Source organism: Oncorhynchus tshawytscha, linkage group LG14 (assembly GCF_018296145.1).
Source record: "Oncorhynchus tshawytscha isolate Ot180627B linkage group LG14, Otsh_v2.0, whole genome shotgun sequence".
In the NCBI taxonomy this organism is placed as follows: domain Eukaryota; kingdom Metazoa; phylum Chordata; class Actinopteri; order Salmoniformes; family Salmonidae; genus Oncorhynchus; species Oncorhynchus tshawytscha.
In genome coordinates this window covers 4,515,324-4,539,792 of record NC_056442.1, presented here as the reverse complement: position 1 = coordinate 4,539,792, position 24,469 = coordinate 4,515,324, and the positions used below count along the sequence as shown (strand labels likewise).

The following is a 24,469-nucleotide window of genomic DNA, read 5'->3' as shown; positions in this document are numbered from 1 at the left end:
AGCACTCCAGTCTCTCCAGAAAAGTTGATTTTTATTATCAAGTATATTGAAAATGTATTTTGAAATTATGGGATTGATGATTAAATTATATAATAGGCAATATGATACATTATTTATACAACAGGCAATACACACACTTACAAGGCGTGATGGGACAGCAGGTGTATTAAAGGCAGAAGGCTGTAGGTAGTTGTGATTCATGCGGAAATTCAGTGAGTGTTTATAGTGACATTTTGTGCTTCACTTAACATAACATTTGTGACGAGCGTTAAAAGCCTCGTTTTACAATTATGATTTTACAGAACAATTCCATATTTAGATCGTAAACATTTACATGTCTTCTTCTCAAAGGCAACCTCCATTCTAGAAAAGAAAGAAAAAAACTGAACTTTAGGCCCTACAGCTAAAGACAGGATGTGAGCTTACGTAGTGCTACGACCACACGAACATGCATAACCAACGGAGTAGGTGACAGGCTTAGGAGTGTCCAGGGTCACGTTCAGAAGGCACAAAACAGGACAAAACATTTAGAAATGAAGGAGGTTCTACTTGGAATAAGGTGCTCATTTTCTTCACCAATTTTCAGGTGTATACAGTCAGGTGAAACATTCTAAACCTATACATTTGCAGATAGAAATATATTCATGTGGAGCTAACCAGGTCCCTATCCTACATGATGAGAGGTGACGATCTGTTCTACACAATATATTTCTATCTGAATATCCTGTAGCGTTGTGTCCTCCTGATTACTTCCTCATTAGTCCGCGTGGCAATCAGTCTCATTGGCTGAGTTGTGGATGTGACAGGCCAAGCGGCATCATGGTCCTCCATGTTTGTGGTTTAAGTTGTCAGCTATCAGCTGGAGGTCCAGAGATCAGTCTAAAGATCCACAGTTCAATGCAGTGGTCTGTGTGTGTGTGTGTGTCTAGTCCTGAGTGTGTGTGTGTGTCTAGTCCTGTGTGTGTGTGTGTGTCTAGTCCTGTGTGTGTGTGTGTGTCTAGTCCTGTGTGTGTGTGTGTATCTAGTCCTCTAGGTCCAGATCTCAGTAGGCACCATGCCCTCCTTGGTCCCAACAGAAGGCATTAGGTTCTGTTCTGAGAGGAAGTCCAGAGGGAATTGAACCAGGAACCCTTTGATCCTCCTTAGCTCCTCCTGGGCTTTACCTGGGTCAGACTGGGCCAGGCCTGGGTTCGTCTGGTAACTCTCTAACTCAGACATGTTACGAACCAGGGAGGACGGCAGGCACCGGAACACCTGGAGAGAGAGGAGGGAGGGAGAATGAGAGAGAAAGAGAGAGTAAAGTTAGTTAAAAATCTCTTTCATAAAGCAGGTTGCACACACACACACACACACACACCTTCTCATAGATGGTTGCGTTGCGTCCAGCGGTGGTCATCCAGACATCCTTATAGAAGTGGTCAGAGATAGGGTCAGACACATCTATGGTCGTGTTCATATGGGCTCCAAGGACAGTCCTGACAGGAGAGACACACACACACACACAATGAGATGCGCTGTGGTCTTAGTGATTAGATGAGGACCAAAAGGACCAAGTTACACACACCCAAACCACCCAAGGCGTAACTGTAGTGTGTGTGCATGGATGTGTGTGTGTGTATATATATGTGCGTGTGCGTGTATATGTGTGTGTGTGTGTGTGTTAATGTGTATATATGTGTGTGTGTGTGTGTGTACCTGAAGCACTCTAGACGAAGCTCCAGTGCGTAGCGTCCAGCCTGGTACTCATGTCCGTCCATCACCGCGGTAACGGTCTCAGAGTCCTCAATGATCACCGCCACCTCGCTGTCACGCTTCCCCAACATGCTGCGGTCGTTGATGTTGGCCGAACCTAACACAGACACACACACACACACACAGAAAATGCATCAGATTGCAGCCAACACCAATGGGATGAATACAGAGGCTGCAGTTCACCCATTCACCAGCAGAGAGATCAAGAATAAAAAGTAAGGCTCCGTCTTTTTCCCCAAAAATGATTTCACCTTGATTTAACCAGGTAGGCTGGTTAAATCGGTAAGCTGCTCTGACAACTGATGCTTAAAGTTAGAGAGGGAGATATACGACTCCAGTCTAACTCTAAGCATCACTTTGTGAAAGCTGACAATTCTTAGTCATGCTTGTTATATGAATATGAAACATGTTGAATACTTGTTGTTTCTCACTCCCTGAAATCATGAAAACATACACACTCACACAAGACCGCCTTCTCCCCACCCCCAACACACACCTACCGATGATGACGGTGTTGTCGTCTGCGATGAGCATCTTGCTGTGGACGTAGACGAGCTCTGTGACCAGGCGTCCCTCCAGCTCAGCGTGGGTCCTCAGACCACAGAACGAGATGTAGTTCATCCACTGTAGTTCATCCACTGGAACACACACACACAGACACGGTTAGTTCTCAGACCACAGGACGAGATGTAGTTCATCCACTGTAGTTCATCCACTGGAACACACACACACACACACACACACACACAGTTCTCAGACCACAGAACCATATGGAGTTCACCCACTGGAGGTGTGTGTGTGTGTGAATATCCTTACTTTCTTTCTTCAGCTGGGAGATGATGGAGTATTCACCTCTGATCATGGTCCTGAAGAGGATAGGAGAGTTCAGTTAATAATGAAAACACTGCATGTTGTATGTGTGTGTGTGTGTGTGTCACCTGTAGTTGAAGTGCATGACGGCCTGAAGGGCGTTTCCTCCCCCTGTTGTGATGTCACCTTCAAACCCAGGAAGTAGTGGAGTCACCACGTACACACGGAACTTCTTGCCCTCCCTACAGAGAGATAAAAACTCATCAAATACTGCACCTCGCACACCTATACCTTACACATCAACACACACACACACACACACCAACAAACACACACCAACATACACACACACACCTTACACACCAACACACACACACACCAACACACACATACTTGTGAGCTCTGAGGATCCTCTCGATGAGCGCTTCTCCGATCTTGTTATAGACCATCTTGTTGTCAGAACAACTGATGAAAAACTGGTTCTGATGAGAGAGAGAGAGCGAGAGAGCGAGAGAGAGAGCGAGAGAGCGAGAGAGAGCGAGAGAGCGAGAGAGAGAGAGAGAGAGAGAGAGAGAGAGAGAGAGAGAGAGAAAAAAGAATGAGAGAGAGGAGAGAGAGAGAGAGAGATGAGGTGAAGAGTGCTAAAGTGGAAGAAGGTAGGGTCTGTAGGGTATGTAGTGTTGTGTCGTGTTATAAGGTGTATATGCACCTATACGTAGTTGAGGTGCTGTGGATTGCTAGTACTTCGGAGTGCTATGTAGAGTGTACTGTATGCAGTGCTTACACAGTGTAATGTAGTGTTATGTACAGTGTATGCACCTCTATGTAGAGTGTACTGTATGCAGTGCTACACAGTGTAATGTAGTGGTATGTACAGTGTATGTACCTCTATGTAGAGTGTACTGGATGCAGTGCTACACAGTGTAATGTAGTAGTATGTACAGTGTATGTACCTCTATGTAGATGAAGTGCTTGCTCCTGGCGATAGTCTGGAGGTAGGCGTTGTGGATGGACTCCTCATGATACTTAATACCTGCTGACCAGTCAGCTGCTGACCGCAACACCTGGACAGGACAACACACGTTAGTGTGTCAGCAGTGTGTGTGTGTGTGTGTGTGTGTGTGTGTGTCTTACCTGTACTCTAGTGGGAACACAGTCGGGCACCTGGTACCTCAGCTCGCTGGCACTGCTGTGAGACTTGGGCAGGAGGTACGGGTAGGAGAGAGAATGATACTTAGGCTTCATTATCTACAGAGAGAAAGAGAGAATAGACAGACGTGGAAAAGCAGCTCTCAGTTCAATGAGGCACTTGAGGTACGGTAACGGGTGTGTGCTGTGTCTGACCTTACAGAAGTTCCAGCGCTGTATGAAGTGTCTGGCCACGTCCCTGGCAGCTTTCCCATGGACCACAGAGGAGATGTCATGCCACGGCATCCTGGGAGTGGTGTACCTGTCAATGAAGTCTGGAGAGAGAGAAGGAGGGAGGGAGGGAGGGAGGGAGGGAGGGAGGGAGGGAGGGAAGGGAAAGGGAGGGAGGGAGGGAGGGAGGGAGGGAGGGAGGGAGGGAGGGAGGGAGGGAGGGAGGGAGGGAGGGAGGGAGGGAGGGAGGGAGGGAGGGAGGAAGGGAGAGAGAGAGAGAAGGATGGGAGGGAGGGAGAAGGATGGAGAGAGAGAAGGATGGAGAGGGAGAGAGAGAAGGAGAGAAACACATCAACAGTTGATCTCATAAATGAGGTGTTATTACCATTATTAGAGGAAAACTACAGTCAAAGAATGATGTTTGTGTGCTAGGGTGTGTGAGTGTGTGTTTGTGTGTGGTAGGGAGGGGTTGTGTGTGTGTGTAACTGTTCTGATCCCCCTCTCTGTCTTTCTCTGTTAAATTCTCTCTCTCTCATGTGTGTGTGTGTGTGTGTGTGTGTCCTACCATCGAAGGGTTTCTCCAGCTGTATCCAGTCCTTGTAGACAAAGTTGCAGTAGTCTTTTCCATGCCAAAACCTGGTGTTACCCCTCAGCTCTCCTACACCTGTCTGGAGGCTCCGCACTGAACCACTGCCTGCACACACACACACACACACACACACACACACACACACACACACACACACACACACACACACACACACACACACACACAGAGTGGTTGAACATAACAGAGAAAGAAAGAGAGAGGGGTCAGATCAGTGACACACATATACACAGCCCTTTCACACACACACACACACACACACACACACACACACACACACACACACACACACACACACACACACACACACACACACACAACCGTACCAGCGCTGTCCAAGGAGCTGATGCTGTCTGCATGCTGCAGAGTGTGTTTGTGGAGGTGTTTGACCAGGGAGAAGTGCATCCTCCTGGTTCGACCAATCCCCTTCAGCCGCGGAAGCTCAACCCCTGGGTTGCCAGGTAGTGATTGGTTTCCTCCGTTGCTATTGGCAGCACCATCAGTAGAGGACACTCCCCTACTGGAGGGATGGTGGGCAGAGCTCTGAGACTGAAGGTGAGGATAAAGGAAAGGGTCATTTATTTTTGTGGTTTTATGTCAGCTCAAAAGGTTTTTGCTATTCAAAGTTTGTGTGTGTTTGTGTGTGTGTGTGTGTGTTTGCGTGTGTGTGTGTGTGTGTGTGTGTTTGCGTGTGTGTGTCTGACCTGCTCCATCTCCAGGGCAACAGAGCGTGTCACACTCCCCACATCTGTCAGGCGATGCTCTCGGTCGTCCCAGCGACCATATGCCAGGTCGATCCCGCCAACGAAGGCCACCGATTGGTCGATGATGATGATCTTCTCGTGATGCGCCCACAGGTAGACAGACGACGACACATGGTCCGGGTGGCGCATCACCTGAAGGAAAAACACACACACATTTAGTACACACACAGACACAGACACAGACACACACAGACACACACAGACACACAGACACACACAGACACACACAGACACAGACACAGACACAGACACACACAGACACACACATACAGACACACACTCCTACCTTGATGTTGGGGTGCAGGTGCATTAGTGTTCTCTTGCTGTATTCACTGTTGATGCCCAGAGCTAGCTCCACCTCCTTATACAGCATCACAAAGATATGAACCCCCTGTTGCTGTAGAGAGAGAGACAGAGAGAGAGCGAGCGACAGAGAGAGAGCGAGAGACAGAGAGAGAGAGAGAGAGAGAGATGGTGTATGGGCCAATTCCAACGTTCCTATTATATTAGCTAACGCGATATTGCAGTTATGACAGAGAGACAGAGAGAGAGAGAGAGAGAGAGAGAGAGAGAGAGAGAGACAGAGAGAGCGACAGAGAGAGAGAGAGAGAGACAGAGAGAGAGACAGAGTGAGACACAGGGAGAGAGAGAGAGAGATGGTGTATGGGCCAATTCCAACGTTCCTATTATATTAGCTAACGTGATATTGCAGTTATGACAGAGAGACAGAGAGAGAGAGAGAGAGAGAGAGAGAGAGAGAGAGAGAGACAGAGAGAGCGACAGAGAGAGAGCGACAGAGAGAGAGAGAGAGAGAGAGAGAGAGAGAGAGAGACAGACAGAGAGAGAGACAGAGTGAGACACAGGGAGAGAGAGAGATGGTGTATGGGCCAATTCCAACGTTCCTATTATATTAGCTAACGTGATATTGCAGTTATGACAGAGAGACAGAGCGAGAGAGAGAGAGAGAGCGACAGAGAGAGAGCGACAGAGAGAGAGCGACAGAGAGATAGTGAGAGAGAGAGAGCGAGAGAGAGCGAGAGAGAGAGAGAGAGAGAGATGGTGTATGGGCCAATTCCAACGTTCCTATTATATTAGCTAACATGTGATATTGCAGTATCAGTGGGTAGAAATGTCACCTGGAAAAACAATTCTAAACTCACCGCTTTGCGTTTGAGGATGCAGTCCAGTCTCCATTTGTTTCCCTCCACAACTGGCCTCTTCAGGAAGATCTCTGGACTCAACCTACACACACACAAATACACCAACACACACACACACACCAAAACCTATTAGTGAAATGTGGTAAGCTGTTCAACCAGTTTGATGAGCAAACTACTTTGCATTGTACAGTGTCTGTTTAGCTCCAGGGATGAGTATTTAGCCAAAATATTTGAAAAGAAGTCGACGTACATCACATATGCTTCAGTTGACCTCATGTTACTCCCCCTACTAGGGTAGTGAGAGGTGAGCCAGGTCCTGTAAGGTTACAGATACTCCGTAGGACCCTCTGGCAACAGGCAGCGGTGGAAAAAGTACTACATTGTCATACTTGAGTAAAGGTAAAGATATCTTAATAGAAAATGACTCAAGTAAAAGTGAAAGTCACCCAGTAAAATACTACTTGAGTGAAAGTCTGAAAGGATTTGGTTTTAAATATACTTAAGTATCAAAAGTAAATATAATTGCTAAAATATACTTAAGTATTAAAATAAATCATTTCAACTTCCTTATATTAAACAAACCAGATGGCACAATATTCATCTTTTTTTAAATTGACGGATAGCCAGGCAGGGGCACGCTCCAACACTCAGACATCATTTACAAAAGAAGCATCTGTGTTTAGTGAGTCCTCCAGATCAGAGGCAGTAGGGATGACCAGGGATGTTCTCTTGATAAGTGTGTGAATTGGACCATATTCCTGCCAAAATGTAACGAGTACTTTTGGGTGTCAGGGAAAATGTATGAAGTAAAAAGTACATTATTTTCATTAGGAATGCAGTGGAGTAAAAGTAAAATTTGCCAAAAACATAAATAGTAAAGTCAAGTACAAATACGCAAAAAAACGACTAGTATTTTTAATGAAGTACTTTACACCACTGCCAACAGGTGTACAGGTAGCATTACATTACACTACCACACATTTATACAATCTCACTTATCAGGAGTCGACAGTAAGAATACTGTACAGGTTTTCAATCTGGGACTGGTAAACTATACCACATATATAGACTACATTTACAGTCTGCTTGGGTGATGACATGTAGCTGTGTTATGTTGCGGTGAGTATTCACACTCTAACTGCTGACGGCAATGTCCATTTCCCTACACACATACACACACACACATAAACACACAAGCATGCACACATACACACACACACACACATACACGTAAACACATAGGCATGCACGTACCACCAGTCAGTTATGAAGATCTCTTCTTTAGCTTCTTCCAGAGCATCGGCTACGTCCTCCATGTAGGTCTTCCCATTCACATACCTACACGCACGCACGCACACACACACACACACACACACACACACGCATGCACGCACGCACGCAAGCACACACACACGCACGCACGCACACACACACACACACACTCAGTGGTTGACACCTCCTAGTTCCTCATTGATCATAACAGAGTATTTTAGATGCAGACACCAGTTGACAGTTCCAGTCAAACAAACCCACGTGATGTTGGCTACAGAAGCACATTCTCCACAGACAGACGGGCATAGAGAGAAGCTCACAGACACACACACTTAACATGGACTAAACTTACATCTAACTACTGAACTTAGATTAAGCTTACATCTAACTACTGAACTTAACATGGACTAAACTTACATCTAACTACTGAACTTAACATTGACTAAACTTACATCTAACTACTGAACTTAACATGGACTAAACTTACATCTAACTACTGAACTTAGATTAAACTTACATCTAACTACTAAACTTAACAGACTAAACTTTCATCTAACTACTAAACTTAACATAGACTAAACTTACATCTAACTACTGAACTTAACATTGACTAAAGTTACATCTAACTACTAAACTTAACATTGAATAAACTTACATCTAACTACTGAACTTAACATAGACTAAACTTATATCTAACTACTAAACTTAACATAGACTAAAGTTACATCTAACTACTAAACTTTACTTGAGTAATTTTTGGGGGGGGGTGAGGTCGATTGTATTTTCCCAGTTTCCATAGTTACCATTTGGCAGGGATGTTCTGCTCCTCCTGGGCGAAGGAACCAAATCGATGGTCTCGTAGAAACGCCCTCCCGTGTTTACGGACAAAGTCTTCTATCGCCTGGCCCCACCACCGAGCATGTCTGTAGCTGTTCAACTTCAGTACAAGGCACCTACATGCACGCATGAACACACACACACACACACACACGCACAGTTAACTCCTTAATCTCCTGGCCCCACCTCCTAGCATGTCTGTACACACATCACACCTGGAGAGGCTGTCGATGCGTACTCCGTATTTGGTCTCTGTGTCTTTGGAGTCCATTTTGACACTGAACTCTTTGTCCAACAGGAGAACAAAGGAAATGGCTCCTGAGTCTGGCTTCATGTAGAAGAGGAACGAATCCTTCACCACCAACCAGCTGTGCGCACGCACACACACACACACACACACACACACACACAGGGAGAGATACATCAGTGTGTGTGCGTGCATGTTTGTGCGTGCATTGTGTTTGTACGTGTGTGTACTAACCGTTTAGACCAGCGGTAGCAGACTTCACTGTGACCACAGCAGTTCAAGCCTGGGATACGATGACCTCCAGAACGCTTGTGTATCATCCCCTCCCTGAAACATGTTTAAATGATGAATACACAAAATAAAACAAATCTATTTTCAGCTATTCCAATAACAATGGGCATGACGGCGCAGTCATAAAGACAGGATCTGTTAATGAATCTGTTGTTCCTCACAGTCCTTTAGGTCCCAGGTCATGGATGAAGGACATCTGGCTGACGTCTATAAACTCCATCTGAGGAGAGAGAGGAACCGTATTAATGGGTATTAGATAAAGAGAGAAGTAGTAGTTGCTCCAGCTCCGGTCGCCTATAGTCTAGTCTAGTCTAGTTTAGTAGTAGAGGGGCTATGTCATCAACCCTCAACCCTCAAAGTTCCGTAATGGGGCCAAAATGGCAGCCATCTTGTTCAGGGAGAAATTCAAAACCAGTCTAATTGCAATGAATGGCAGTAGAGGCCTAATCCTGGTTTTACTTATGCAGGAAAATAAAAGTAAGGCATGTGGTATATCAGAAATTGTGTAATGGAATTATAGTCAACCTAGAATATTGTCATATCATTTTAAATACAGTTTAGACCATTTTTATACACATTTTCTGTATAAATAGCCTCTAAATATATGTAAACAGACCGTACATGTCTCAGATTTCTTGGAAAGCTGAAAGTGCCATTATATGATACAATATCAGAAGTCCTATCATCAACTGATTTGAGACAGTGTATGGCTGTGGATTGACTGTATTGTTTGAATAGAATGTTGGGATTTTGGCAGTTAATTTAAAAAAATCTATCCTCTAAAAGGGTCTGGCTGGTTAACACAAATCCAGTCCAGATAAATTCTTCAAATTCTGTATTTTACACAATATCTTATCACAGCACTGGAAAACCATGGTTGACCAACTCCCTGACCATCATAAGAATCATGAGTAGGTTCATGAGTAGTACTCACAGTGTGGTAGTATTTCCTGTACATGGCCATCCTTAGCAGCTTGTTCAGATAATCTTCCAGCTGTTTCTGTACAGGGAACATAATAAATGCAGTATTACTACAGTAGATGTACTGTACAGTGTTTATATGAAGTATATACTGTATTCTTCTATAAAGTTAATACGACAAGCACACTCAAACACACCTACCCTTCTGCTGTAGACCTGTTCGTCTTGTGCCAACTCATCTCCGCCACGCGGTAGCTCCGGCATATGTCTGGCTTCACTCTTCTTCATTGTCCTCCTCCTCGTTGTGTGGCTGAGAGAGAGAGAGAGAGACAGAGAGAGAGAGATAGAGGAGAGAGAGACAGAGAGAAAGAGGAGAGAGGGAGAGAGAGGAGAGAGAGAGAGAGAGAAAGAGACAGAGAGAGAGACGGAGAGAGAGTGAGAAAGAGTAGTGAGAGAGAGAGAGGAGAGAGAGAGAAAGAGAGAGAGAGAGAGAGGGAGAGAGAGAGAGAGAGAGAGAGAAAGAGGAGAGAGAGGAGGAGAGAAAGAGAGAGAGAGAGAGAGAGAGAGAGAGAGAGAGAGAGAGAGGAGAGAGAGAGAGAAAGAGGAGAGAGAGAGAAAGAGGAGAGAGAGAGAGAGAGAGAGAAAGAGGAGAGAAAGAGGAGAGAGAGAGAGAGAGGCAAGGAGTGGTAAAGACGGAAGAAGGTAGGGTCACTCACTGGTATTGGGGAGAAATAAAATGTACATATCTACTGTACCGTGAAAAAATATTTCTATGATCAAAATTTGTAGTATCTCATTTAGTATTTGATCACTTTACAATTTGATTTGTGTGTGCGTGTATACGTACGGTGCCTTGCAAAAGTATTCTCCCCCTTGGTGTTTTTCTTATTTTGTTGCATTACAACCTGAAATTTAAATTGATTTCTATTTGGATTTCATGTAATGGACATACACAAAATAATCAAAATTGGTGAAGTGAAATTTAAAAAATAACTTGTTTCAAAAAAAGTATAAAAAGGCAAAAAAAGAAAAGTGGTGCATGCATATGTATTCACACCCTTCGCTATGAAACCCCTAAATAAGATCTGGTGCCTTGAGATGTCACATAATTAGTTAAATAAAGTCCACCTGTGTGCAATCTAAGTGTCACATGATCCCAGTATATATACACCTGTTCTGAAAGGCCCCAGAGTCTGCAACACCACTAAGCAAGGGTCAACACCAAGCAAGCAGTACTGTGAAGACCAAGAAGCTCTCCAAACAGGTCAAGGAGAAAGTTGTGGAGAAATACAGATCGGTGTTGAGTTATAAAAAAATATCCGAAACTTTGAACATCCCATGGAGCACCATTAAATCCATTAATAAAAAATGTAAAGAATATGGCACCATAACAAACCTGACAAGAGATGGCCGCCCACCAAAACTCACGGACCAGGCAAGGAGGGCGTTAATCAGAGAGGCAACAAAGAGACCAAAGATAACCCTGCAGGAGCTGCAAAGCTCCACAGCGGAGATTGGAGTATCTGTCCATAGGACCACTTTAAGCCATATACTCCACAGAGCTGGGCTTTATGGAAGAGTGGCCAGAAAAAAGCCATTGCTTAAAGAGAAAAATAAGCAAACACGCTTGGTTTTTACCACAAGGCATGTGGGAGACTCCCCAAACATATGGAAGAAGGGTGGTCAGATGAGACTAAACTTGAGCTTTTTGGCTTTTAAGGAAAATGCTATGTCTGACGCAAACCCAACACCTCTCATCACCCCGAGAACATATCCCCACAGTGAAACATGGTGGTAGCAGCATCATGCTGTGGGGATGTTTTTCATCGGCAGGGACTGGGAAACTGGTCAGAATTGAAGGGATGATGGATGGGGCTAAATACAGGGAAATTCTTGAGGGAAACCTTTCAGTCTTCGATTTGAGACTGGGACGTAGGTTCACCTTCCAGCAGGACAATGACCCTAAGTATACTGCTAAAGCAACACTCGAGTCGTTTAAGAGGAAACATTTAAATGTCTTGGAATGGCCTTGTCTAAGTCCAGACCTCAATCCATTTGAGAATCTGTGGTATGACTTAAAGATTGCTGTACACCAGCGGAACCCATCCAACTTGAAGGAGCTGGAGCAGTTTTGCCTTGAAGAATGGGCAAAAATCCCAGTGGCTAGATGTGCCAAGCTTATAGAGACATATGCCAAGAGACGTACAGCAGTAATTGCTGCAAAAGGTGGCTCTACAAAGTATTGACTTCGGGGGAGGTGAATAGTTATGCACGCTCACGTTTTCTGTTTTTTTGGTCTTATTTCTTGTTTGTCTCACAAGAAAAATATTTGGCATCTTCAAAGTGATAGGCATGTTGTGTAAATCAAGTGATACAAACCCCCCCCAAAAATCTATTTTACTTCCAGGTTGTAAGGCAACAAAATAGGAAAAATGCCAAGAGGGGAGAATACTTTCACAAGCCACTGTATATGTGTGTGTGAGTGTACCTGCGGGAGGGTAGCGGTACCCTCATGAACATCTTGTATCGGACCAGTTCTCTATGGAGGTCCATGAAGTGTTTCTCCTTTCTCTTGACCACCCAGCTGAACTCTCCATGTCTCAGCTCAATCTTAAACACTGCAGGCTGACTCTACACAGACAGAGATCAAGTGTGAATGTGTGCGTGTGTGTGAGCGTGCATGTGTGTGTGGGTACCTTGTTGACACTCCTCTGTGCCGTGATGTTGAACCTGTCCTGGGCTGTGTTGAACCTCTCCACCTCCAGTATCTTAGCAGTGATGGGGACAGTAGGGAGATAGACCCTGGCTTCAGACTCCTTAAAACCCACGGTGTGATACACAGCACTGAACCCTATACGGCTGTCCCCTGGAGAGGTAGCGAAAAAGCCAATTGGATACATCTCTCATCATATCATTCATATCAAGAGCTCTCACACACACACACACACACACACACATACACACACCTATGGTGGTAGGGTCATTGTCAGTCTCCTCTCCATCTCCCATGTCCAACTCTCTGGTGTCCAAACTCTCAACTACGTCCGACATCTTCCTGCTGATGCCGAGGCCGTCTGTGATGTCACCGGGTTCCACAGCAATGTCAGAGGGGTCAGAGGTCATCAGTTGAAGGCTGCTGGTGGTGGGGGGGTCTTTATCCAGCATGCCTAGCTCTCAGCCATCATAACAGGGCACACCTGGATGAGGAGAGGAGGAGAAGAGAGGAGAACTTGAACCATTGAATAGTCATAACGTTGTCTGCTTCGTAGAGAAGTTGTTTCTGTCCAAGAGTAAGAGACAGCTGTATGTTGCGCTGCATGTATTATCACTTTCTACTGCAGTGCAGATCATCCCTGCAGCAGTGTGTGTGGGTGGGTGGGTAGGTGGGTGTGTGTATGTACGTGCTTGCCTGTGTGTGAACTTGAATTTGAGGGAGAAACACACATACCTGACATCCTTCCCCTCAAATTCAAGACTCCCACACACACACACATCCCAGAATAGAACCAATGGTTGTCCACTAACAGTAGAGGGCCATTGGTTAGAGATGCTGCTACCTCATTGGCTGACGCTGGCCCTGCAGAGAGCTACAGGAAGTCAATGGAAGCTGTCTTCCAAAATAGTAGAGTATAGAACAGTGTGTGTGTATAATGGGTAGGACTGGACCAGTACTATAATTAATGTCTTACTGGAGACTATAATGCCAGTCATTAAAGCTCTGCTTGTACTCTACAGTAAGACTCTCAGCACACAGAGTAGACTACATATCACTGCCAGGGTCAGAGAGAAATAATCATCTTAACAGGCACTGGGCCGTTCCAAACACACCACATTAAAGACAGAACCCAAGTGTGTGTGTCCTTAGTGCAACGCCAAGCCAGACAGACAGACAGGCGGGGCTCCATGGCATCAAGAGGGATGTGATGTCATTTCTGGTCAGAAGCCTAGAAAGTTCTCTGAGGAAAGTCAAGGCCGGCATGCGCACACACATTTGACTGTAAAACTCTGTTGGCTTACGACAGTGTCTGGCTCTTTGTGTGTGGTAGCATGTTGAGTCTTGTTTTGTGTGTGTTACGCTGTCTTGATGACGTCTGTGTGTGTCAGTGAGTTCTGTCTGGCCTCAGAAGACCTTCAGATAATCTTCTAGACTAGTGTGTTGTATTTGGTGTCCTATTTGTATTTATGAGGGATCCCCGCTACTTCCTGCCAAGGCAGCAGCTACTCTTCCTGGGGTACAAACAAGTTAAAGCACTTACATTACACATAAAACAAAAGACAAAACAGTCCATCATATAACGTTATTACATCACTGCATATCTACAATACAAATACTTTTTTTTTTTTTTTGCGTATTACGCATGCTCAGAATGATAGCAGACACTGTGTGTGAAGCTGTGTGTGTGTGTGATTTATGTCAGTGGGGCATCGCCCACCCTAGTGTCTTGGGTTTCCGCCCACTATAGCGATGACCTAGAAGTCAGCCGTAGCACGGCACTGTGTGTGTGTGTGGGTTTGAATTCTCTCTCTTTCCGTCGCTCACTTTCTGTGACACACACACGGACACAAACACACACACACCGCTTTACGTCTCGCCCGAGGCCTCTGTCATGTCCCAGTGGAATGGAATTGTTCATCTTCAGTCAGTACTGGAATGAATGGGATCAGAGAAACAGAGAGGGGGGTGATAGAGAGAGAGAGGGGTTGAAGAAGAGGGGGAGAGAGAGTGAGAGAGAGAGAGGTAGGAAGAGAGAGGGATGACAGATGGAGTGTTGCTTTTATCTACTTCCTGTTTCCTGTCCAGGGTTGTCATGATGATGGTTTTTGGCAAATAGGAGAAAACTATAAATACCAGCTACTCTATGTCGCCAAACATTATCCTTCCTTATTTTTCTATTCATTTTTGATAAATTGTTATCTACACACGCACAAAGACACACACACACACACACGCATGCACATACCAGAAAGATAAGTGAGAAGAGATTTGTGGACACAACATGGCATTTACAGTCAATGTGGTGCCAACCTCTGCCTAGCACAGATGACAGAGAGAGAGCAACAGAGTGAGAGAGTGGTCTGTGACACCTCTGTCTCTGCCTACACTAAAGCTGTTTATTATCTAATCATTTAAACACTGGAGAAAGAGAGAGAGGGAGAGAGAGAGAAAGAGAGAGGGAGAGAGAGAAAGAGAGAGGGAGAGAGAGAGAGAGAGAGAGGGGTAATTATTATCACCAGAGCTAAGTCCTGCTGGCTGTAATACAAGGCTTCATTGTACACATCTTTCTAACACAAGCACACACACACACACACACACACACACACACACACACACACACACACACACACACACACACACACACACACACACACACACACACACACACATACACACTGTATTCTACTTTCCAGCAGGTGGTTTGAGTTTACATGTTGGCTTGATCTCTCTGAGCTGAAACCACCTGTTTGTGTGGGTGCGTGTGTGTGGGGATCAAAAGTTGCCACAAGGCAAGAAAATTCTCCCACATGGGGACATTTCCCACATCCCCATGAGAACAATGACTATGTTAATCTTAGGGGTTAGGTTTAGGGTTAGAATTAGGGACAGGGTTAGAGTTAGGGATTAGGGGTAAGGGTTAGGTTTAGGGTTAGAATTAGGGTTAGAATTAGGGATAGGGTTAGAGTTAGGGATTAGGGGCTAGGGTTAGGGGTGAGGGAAAATAGGATTTTGAATGCAAAAATAAATTTGGTTCCCACAAGGATAGAATAACAAGTGTGTGTTTGTGTGTGTGTGTGCGCGTGTGTGTGTGCGTGAGTGTGTGCGCGCGCGTGTGTGTGTGTGTGTGTGTGTGTGTGTGTGTGTGTGTGTGTGTGTGCACGTGTGTGTGGGAATGAGAGTGTGCACCATTTCACAAATGTTGACAATGACTGTTACAGTTATCCTATTTGGATGAATGACTGATCAAACATAATGACTGATCAAACATAATGACTGATCAAATATAATGACTGATCAAACATAATGACTGATCAAACATAATGACTGATCAAACATAATGACTGATCAAACATAATGACTGATCAAACATACGGACTGATCAAACATAATGACTGATCAAACATAATGACTGATCAAATATAATGACTGATCAAATATAATGACTGATCAAACATACGGACTGATCAAACATACTGACTGATCAAACATAATGACTGATCAAACATACGGACTGATCAAACATACTGACTGATCAAACATAATGACTGATCAAACATACGGACTGATCAAACATACTGACTGATCAAACTTAATGACTGATCAAACATACTGACTGATCAAACTAGACAGAATGACAAGACAGAGAGCTAGTCAGTACAGTCAGACTAGACCTCGTCATCCAGCCAGAGGCTTCTAACTGCCCCACCATAGTTAATATGTATTCAGGAACAGGATGTGTTGAGCAGAGAGAGGGAGACAAGAGGTCATGAAACTCAGCTATGATTGTTTTGTTAGGAGAGGAGCCCAGCAGAACGGTGTAATGTCTTATATCACCTACAACAACAAAGAGACTTGGTGTAGTCTTTGAAACGTTGAATCTGTTCTACAAATGTGGCAAGTAACAACGTTACCAATAAAGACGGCACATGTACTGGTGAGGAGAAAATAAGAGGGAGGGAAGGCGAGAAGGAGAGGGAGAGTGAGAGAGCAGTAGGGTGAGGAGAAGGGGATATGAACGAGGGAGTGAGTTGAAGGAAATGGAGAGGGAAGAAAAGGAGAGAGGGAGAGAACAGAGAACAGAACTGTTCAGCTAGCGAGGGACAGTCAGTCAGACATTTCAAAAGCAGCAACAAGCTTTCACAACATGGTGGGAGAGAGAGAGAGAGAGATAAGGTACACACACACACACTACTTCTCCATTGGAACAAATATAGAACAGGGTGACAGAGAGAGAGAAAGAAAAACTTCACTGACCTGCTCCTGCTCCTGTCCTCATTTTGATTTGTCCCTCTTCTAGACTACTGAGTAGACTAAACACACACATGTGCACACACTACAAACATACACACACTCTACACACCGTATACACACTCAGTGTACCGTTCCTATTGTATAACAGAGTGTATGTGAACGAATGTACTGTGGAAACAACTCCTCGAAGAAAATTCCTCAAGAGAGGAGGGGCTACCAAACTCTAAACCAATCAGCTGCATTGAAACAGTCATACCCTCCCCCTGGGTTCTCTCATTGGGGGAATCTGCAGGAATCTGAGCTGAGTTGGAGGGCTTTGGGTAAGGGGAGGGATTAGAGGAGAGATCAAAAAATTCTAAGACTGACAGCCTACAGGAAGGAGGTCAGAGACCTGACATTGTGCTACAAGGACAACAACCTCTCCCTCAACGTCAGCAAGACAAAGGAGCTGATCGTGGACTACAGGAAATGGAGGGCCGAGCACGCCCCCATCCACATCGATTGGGCTGTAGTGGAGCAGGTCGAGAGCTTCAAATTCCTTGGTGTCCACATCACTAAGGAATTATCATGGTCCACACACACACTAACACAGTCGTGGTGAGGGCACAACAACACCTCTTCCCCCTCAGGAGGTTGAAAAGATTCGACATGGGCCCTCAGATCTTCAGAAATCTATACAGCTGCACCATTGAGAACATCTTGACTGGCTGCATCACCACGTGTTTTGATATGGCAACTGCTTGGCATCCGACCGCAAGGCTTGAGAAAATCTTATAGGAAGAATGGGAAAAAAATACCAAATTCAGATGTGCAAAGCTAATACAGACATACCCAAGATGACTCAAAACTGTAATCGCCGCCAAAGGTGCTTCTACAAAGTCTTGACACAGGGGTGTGTATACTTATGGAAATTAGATATTTATGTATTTAATTTTCAATACATTTTCTACAATTTCTAAAAACATGCTTTCACTTTGTCATTATGGGGTATTGTGTGTAGATGGGTGTATCACTTTTCAGGTAAGACCCAGATGCAGACAGTGTCGAAGTAACAAAAGTTTACTACTAGTACAGGGGCAGGCAAAACGACAGGTCAAGGGCAGGCAGAGGTCAGTAATCCAGATAGGGTGCAAAAGGTCTAGAACGGCAGGCAGTCTCAGGGTCAGAGCAGGCAGGGGTCAATAATTCAGTTTGGTGTGCAAGGTACAGAACGGCAGGCAGGCTCAGGGTCAGGTCAGGCAGAATGGTCAAAACTGGAAAGAACTAGAACAGACAGGAGTAAGGGGGAAAACGCTGGTAGGTTTCGCTAAACAAAACAAACTGGCAACAGACAAACAGAGAACACAGGTATAAATACACTAGGGATAATGGGGAAGATTAGAGACACCTAAAACATGAGACAAAGGGCTATGGGAGATGTGTTTAATTCTGGAAACATGAAAAGTGGGATGTATACAGAGGGAGATGGGCAACAGAAGATGAACAACAGATGGGCTAATGACCTTGGAGATGGGGAAAGGGCCTATAATCTAATCCGGGTGGAGAGTTTGCGGGAGGCTTTGGAAAACCGATCCACTACGGTCAGGATGGCGGTGTTGCCTTCAGACAGGGGAGACCTGTGACAAAGTCCAGGGATATATGCGAGACCAGGTACGGTGAGGGACAGGCAGTGGTTGAAGGAGAGCTTGCCGAGGAGTCTTGTTCTGTGCACAGATCATGCATGCGGCGATGAACATGGAGAAGTCCGGAACCATGGTAGGCCACCAAAAGCTTTGTCGCACAAAGGCCGGGGTCCGCATTGAGCCCGGGTGGCAGGCTCGCAATTCTCTGCTTTTACAAAAAGCTGGTTCTCCAGGAGGTGTTGGAGAACCTGTCGGACATGGAGCACATGGTCTTGGGTGGAGCGGGAGAAGACGAGGATGTCATCGAGGTAGACGATGATGAACCAGTTCAGTTCATGTCGCGGAGAACATTATTAACCAGAGCCTGGAACACAGCAGGGCGTTGGTAAAGCCAAATGGCATGATCAGATACTCGTGTTGAAGGCAGTCTTCCACTCATCCCCTTCCCGTATCCGCACCAGGTGGTAGGCTTTCCGTAGGTCCAGCTTGGAGAACACAGAGGCCCCCTGGAGCAGCTCGATGACCGAGGAGATGAGGGGTAGCAGGTAGCGATTCTTCACCGTGATATCGTTGAGACCTGAGTAGTTTCTGCACGGGTGCAGAGTATTGTCCATCTTCTCCACAAAGAAGAAACCAGGGCCGGCGGGGAGGCAGAAGGATGGATGAACCCTGCAGCTAGGGAGTCCTCAATGTAGGTCTACGGACCCGACAGAGAATACAGTCGTCACTGGGGCGGAGTGGTGCCTAGGAGAAGGTCAATCCCGCAGTCATATGGTCAGTGCGGCGGAAGCGAAGTGGTCCGGGCCTTACTGAACACCTCCTCCTGGTACTCCGCGGGAACGTCAAAGAGGTTCAGGGAAACATCCGAGCCCCCAGGAAGCTGTCCCGAGGCAGGCTGTGCTGACTTCAGGAAATAGGCGTAGCAGAACGAGCTCCAGCCCATGACGGCACCAGCAGAGCAGTCAATGAGGGGATTGTGTCACTGGAGCCAGGAGAATCCCAATACCACAGGAACCTGTATAGCCGTTCAGCTGGAGACAGCCTAGCTCTGCCTAGTTGCATCAGCTCGGGAAGAGGTGAATTGAGAGTCTTCGGAGACTCTTGGGGAACTCGGGTAGCCTCGGGTTCTCTCGGCAACGGAGCCGTCTGGGACTTCCAGGATGCCTCGGAGGCGAGGTGGAATCCTTGGAGGGCGAGTGAAATCGAATCTCCTCTACTTTCTACGTTCGATTCGAATGGACAAGGTGATGAGCGAGTTAAGATCCGTCAGTGGTTCCCGGGCTGCAAGCTCGTCCTTTACGTCCTTTACGTCCTCAGGGACATGACGAACAGCGCTTCCGGGTTCTAGGCACTCTCAGCAGCCAACGTGCGGAAATCCACCGCGTAGTCTGCCACACTGCGGGAGTCTTGCCACAGCTGGAGTAACTTCCGGGCAGCCTTTCTCTCGGATAATGGAGCATCGAAAACTTTCTTTACCTCCATCACAAACTCCTCCAGACTGAAGCATACGGCCGACTGTTGTTCCCATACTGCCGTAGCCCAGGCGAGAGCCCTCCCAGACATCAGTGTGATGAGGTGCGCTATCTTAGAGCGGTCCGAGGGGAAGGAGGAGGGCTGCAGCTCGAGGGTCCAGAACGACAGGCAGTCTCAGTGTCAGAGCAGGCAAGGACAATAATCCAGTGTGGTGTGGCAAAATACAGAACGGCAGGCAGGCTCAAGGTCAGGGCAGGCAGAATGGTCAAATCCGTGAAAAACTAGAAAACAGGAACTAGAACAGACAGGAGCAAGGGGGGAAACGCTGGTAGGTTTCACGAAACAAAAAGAACTGGCAACAGACAAAGAGAGAACACGGGTATAAATACACTGAGGATAATGGGGAAGATTGGAGACACCTGGAGGGGGATGGAGACAAGCACAAAGACAGGTGAAACAGAACAGGGTGTAACAGGGTGAGAAAATAAAAATATTTAATCCATTTTGAATTCAGGCTGTAACACAACAAAATGTGGAATAAGTTAAGGGGTATGAATACTTACTGAAGGAACTGCTTGTCTCCACCTCCTTCCAGGTGTCGCCCATTTTCCCCATTATCCCTTGCGCATTTATTCCTGTGTTTTCTGTTTGTCTTTTGCCAGTTCGCCTTGTCTCGTCAGCGTGTTTTTTCCTGTACTCCTGTTCTCTCTAGTCCCTGTTGTCTTGTTCTTCCGGATTTGGCCTATTCTACCTTTCCTGACCCCGAGACTGGCTGCCGTCCTGTACCTATCTGACTCTTAATCCATCCGGCTCCATCCCCCCAGTTCATGGTGGAGTTCGATGCTTTGGTGGTCGGAGTGGGAGCCGTCCTGTCCCAGCGTTCTGCCCTGGACCTAAAGCTGCATCCCTGCGCCTTCTTTTGCCATCGTCTTAACGCCACAGAGAGGAATTATGAACTATCGAGAACTATTGCAGTGAATACGGCGTTGGAGGAGTGGAGGCACTGGTTAGAGGGGGCGGGAACATCCATTCATTGTGTGGACGGATCACAAGAACCTGGAATATCTCTGCACCACCAATTGTCTCAACTCCAGCCAAGCTTGATGGGCCCCGCTTTACTCTCGGTTCAACTTTACCATCCCCTACCGCCCGGGATCCAAGAATGTTAAGCTGGATGCGCTTTCACGCCGCTATAGCCCCTGCTACACCCTCGGGCTCCGAGACCATCCTTCCTACCTCGTTTCTAGCGGATGGAAGGAGGGGGGGTTCTGTGTTCGTCGCCACCTGCACTGTCTGTGCTCAGAATAAGACTCCTCAGTATGCTCCGGCTGGCCTTCCTCAACCGCTTCCTATCCCTCACCGTCCCTGGTCACATGTATCCCTGGACTTCGTCCCTAGACTCCCTCCATCTGATGGCTCACCCCTATCCTTACGGTAGTGGACAGGTTTTCCAAAGCTTCCCATTTCATTACCCTCCCCAAGCTACCCTCAGCCAAAGATACCCAGCTCATGGTGCAACGCGTCTTCCGGAGCCATGGACTTCCGGTGGACATGGTCTCCGACCGTGGTCCTCAGTTCTCGTCCTGGTTCTAGAAGGCATTCTGCACACTCACTGGGTTGTCGGCCAACCTGTCCTCCGGGTTTCTCAACCAGTCTAATGGCCAGTCGGAGCAAGCTAATCAGGACCTGGAGACAACTCGTTGTTACCTTGTCTCTGCAAACCCCACTACCTGGAGCCAGCAACTCGTGTGGGTGGAATACGCCCGCAACACCCTTCCCTGCTCAGCCACTGGTCTCTCGCTTTGAGTGTTCGATGGGTTATTATCCCCCCGCTCTTCCCTGAGCAAGAAGCAGAGGTCAGCATTACCTCGGCACAGGTGTTCGCCCCCCGCTGTCGCCGTACCTGGAAGAGAGCCCGGTCTGCTCTTCTCAAGACCACCTCAAGGTATCAACGACAGGCGGACTGCCACCAGACCCTGGCTCCCAGTTATCATCTCGGCCAGAGGGTATGACGGTCCACTTGGGATCTGCCCCTCCGGGTGGAGCCCCGCAAACTTTCCCCCTGTTTAATCGGACCTTTCCCCATCTCTAAGATTCATAGCCCCTCTGCTGTTTGTCTTCTGTGGTCCCGCACCCTATGTATACATCCTGCTTTTCATGTATCAAGAATTAAACCTCTGTCTCACAGCCCTCTGTCTCCTCGTTCTCTCTAATCCCTGTTTTCTAGTTCTTCTGGTTCTGACCTATTCTGCCTGCCCTGACCCCAAGCCTGCCTTCCATCCTGTACCTATCTGACACTGACCTGGTTTATGAACTTCTGCCTGTCCTCACCCTGAGCCTGCCTGCCACCCTGTACCTATCAGACTCGGACCTGGTTTGAACCTATGCCTGTTCTCGACCTGCCATTTGCCTGTCTCTTGTTGTTTTAATAAACTACTCTGTATATTGAACCTTTCGTCTCCTGTGTCTGCATCTGGGTCATATCCTGAGTCATGTTAGTAGCTTTATTCACTTCAGTCAATTAGGGACATACATAACATTCTATCTAGGACAAACACATGCCATACTGCAATTTGCTGCTACGCACTAGCTCAGCAGCGAGATTAAAAACTCAAGTTTAGATTCCTGTGAAGTCAAATACTAGTTACCTAATAATTTTCTACCTCTGCTTTAGTCAACTCAACTGAGAAAAGTTGTGCTGTTCAGTGTTCACTGCAGATGCGCTCGCCAGCCAGCCAACCACAGCCTTCACTCACTCCAAGGCGTCCGCATGGCTCTAAAGCCAGCATGCTGAACTGCCAGAACAAATGCACCGTCTTTTCTCTCCAATCTGAGCCAGATTGGCAGCGCTCTGACCCAATGAGAATTGGGGTTACCAAGGGTGGCCAATAATATTTCCGGGGTGGCTAGTGCCCCCCCCCCTCCTCCATTTACCGCCACTGCGCACACACACAGACATACACATATCCTATCCACCCTACAAGTGAATATCTCCCTCCATTTTGTGGTTGAATCTGCACATTGGTCTCCTCACTATATACACAGACTGTATCTCGAGTGCATGTGTTGTGTGTATGTGTGTGTGTTGTGTGTATCCATATGTTTGTGTGTGTGTGTGTGTGTGTGTGTTTTTGTAACGCTTGTCGTTGGGAGATAGAGAGGAGGACCAAGGTGCAGCGTGGTAAGTATTCATATTCTCTTTTAATGAAAACGAAGACTCAAACAAAAACAACAAAACACGAGAACGAAACGAAAACAGTCCTGAACGGTGAAATACAAACACAGAAAATAAACACCCACGAAACACAGGTGGGAAAAGGCTACCTAAGTATGATTCTCAATCAGAGACAACTAACGACACCTGCCTCTGATTGAGAACCATACCAGGCCAAACTCAAAACACAACATAGAAAAACGAACATAGACAACCCACCCGACTCACGCCCTGACCATACTAAAACAAAGACATAACAAAAGAACTAAAGTCAGAACGTGACAGTTTTAGTGTCCTTGTTGGGACCAGAAGTCACAACGATAGCAAAACAAGGACAATTTTGCTATTTTGCAGGTTTTGGAAAAAGGCTATTTTAGGCTTAGGGGTTAGGTTTAGGGTTTCAATTAGGGTTAGGGTTAAAATTAGGCATAAAGGTTTAGGGTTAAGAGTTCGGGTTAGGGAAAATAGGATTGTTTGGTCCCCACAAGGATACGTGTGTGTGTGTGTATGTGTGTGTGTGTGTGTGCAAACGTATGTGTGTGTTTATGACTGAGACTTTGACCTGGACGCTACACCACACCCTGTGAGAATGATGCTTGAGGAAGACTTACATTTGACATTTTGACATTTGAATAATTTTGCAGATGCTCTTATCCAGAGCAACATACAATTAATGCATACAGCTAAAGTAGTAAAGCAGTAAAACCACATATCACGATCATTGCTAGTCTTTGTTGGTTAATGTAGCTACTAGAGAAGTAGAAAAGTGATAGAAAGAGGTGAGACACACACATCCACACAGACATACACATACACGCACACAGACTGAGTACCTGTTGCAGTGAAAAGTTGATAGGTCACTGACTGTTGCTGTGATCAGACCTCTGGACTGTCATCTGAGGTGGCTTCTCTCTCTCTACTGCTCTATATGTCAACTTACTCGTTCTCTCTCTTTCTGTGTATGTGTGTGTGTGTGTGTGTGTGTGTGTGTGTGTGGTCATAAATGTCCTGGTGTAGGTAAACAGCACAGAGCAAAGGGCAGAGTAATAATCTCTCCAAGAACTTCCATCATAGATCATAATCTGGCCATACTGTTGGCCACACACAAACACACAAACACCCACATGAACACACACACATGCAGGGTTTGCTTTAACCATTAGGTGGCGTGCT

General features: G+C 46.2%; 1 protein-coding gene across 5 annotated transcripts; it reads right to left on the bottom strand.

The window, feature by feature from the left end:
* Window positions 1-14: 14 nt before the first annotated feature.
* LOC112267676 (phospholipase D1-like) lies at window positions 15-24,218 on the bottom strand. 5 transcript variants are annotated; one of them, XM_042296877.1, is made up of 28 exons: window positions 16,991-17,158; window positions 14,982-15,154; window positions 14,599-14,666; window positions 12,987-13,217; window positions 12,717-12,886; window positions 12,509-12,651; window positions 10,222-10,330; window positions 10,034-10,099; window positions 9,261-9,319; window positions 9,043-9,135; window positions 8,777-8,929; window positions 8,528-8,677; window positions 7,707-7,790; window positions 6,453-6,534; window positions 5,579-5,689; window positions 5,233-5,424; window positions 4,855-5,077; window positions 4,487-4,615; window positions 3,907-4,025; window positions 3,697-3,810; window positions 3,516-3,626; window positions 2,956-3,044; window positions 2,691-2,804; window positions 2,569-2,618; window positions 2,253-2,390; window positions 1,696-1,849; window positions 1,358-1,475; window positions 15-1,254 (listed from the first exon to the last, which is right to left on the bottom strand). In XM_042296877.1, the coding sequence occupies exons 4-28, from the start codon at window positions 13,183-13,185 to the stop codon at window positions 1,030-1,032; spliced, it is 3,195 nt and encodes a 1,064-aa protein (XP_042152811.1). In that variant the 5' UTR covers window positions 13,186-13,217; window positions 14,599-14,666; window positions 14,982-15,154; window positions 16,991-17,158; the 3' UTR covers window positions 15-1,029. The 5 variants fall into 5 exon arrangements, 4 of the variants coding, with proteins under 4 accessions (XP_042152811.1, XP_042152812.1, XP_042152813.1 ...); XM_042296878.1 differs by lacking the exon at window positions 14,982-15,154; XM_042296879.1 differs by lacking the exons at window positions 14,599-14,666; window positions 14,982-15,154; window positions 16,991-17,158 and adding an exon at window positions 24,130-24,218.
* Window positions 24,219-24,469: the final 251 nt, after the last annotated feature.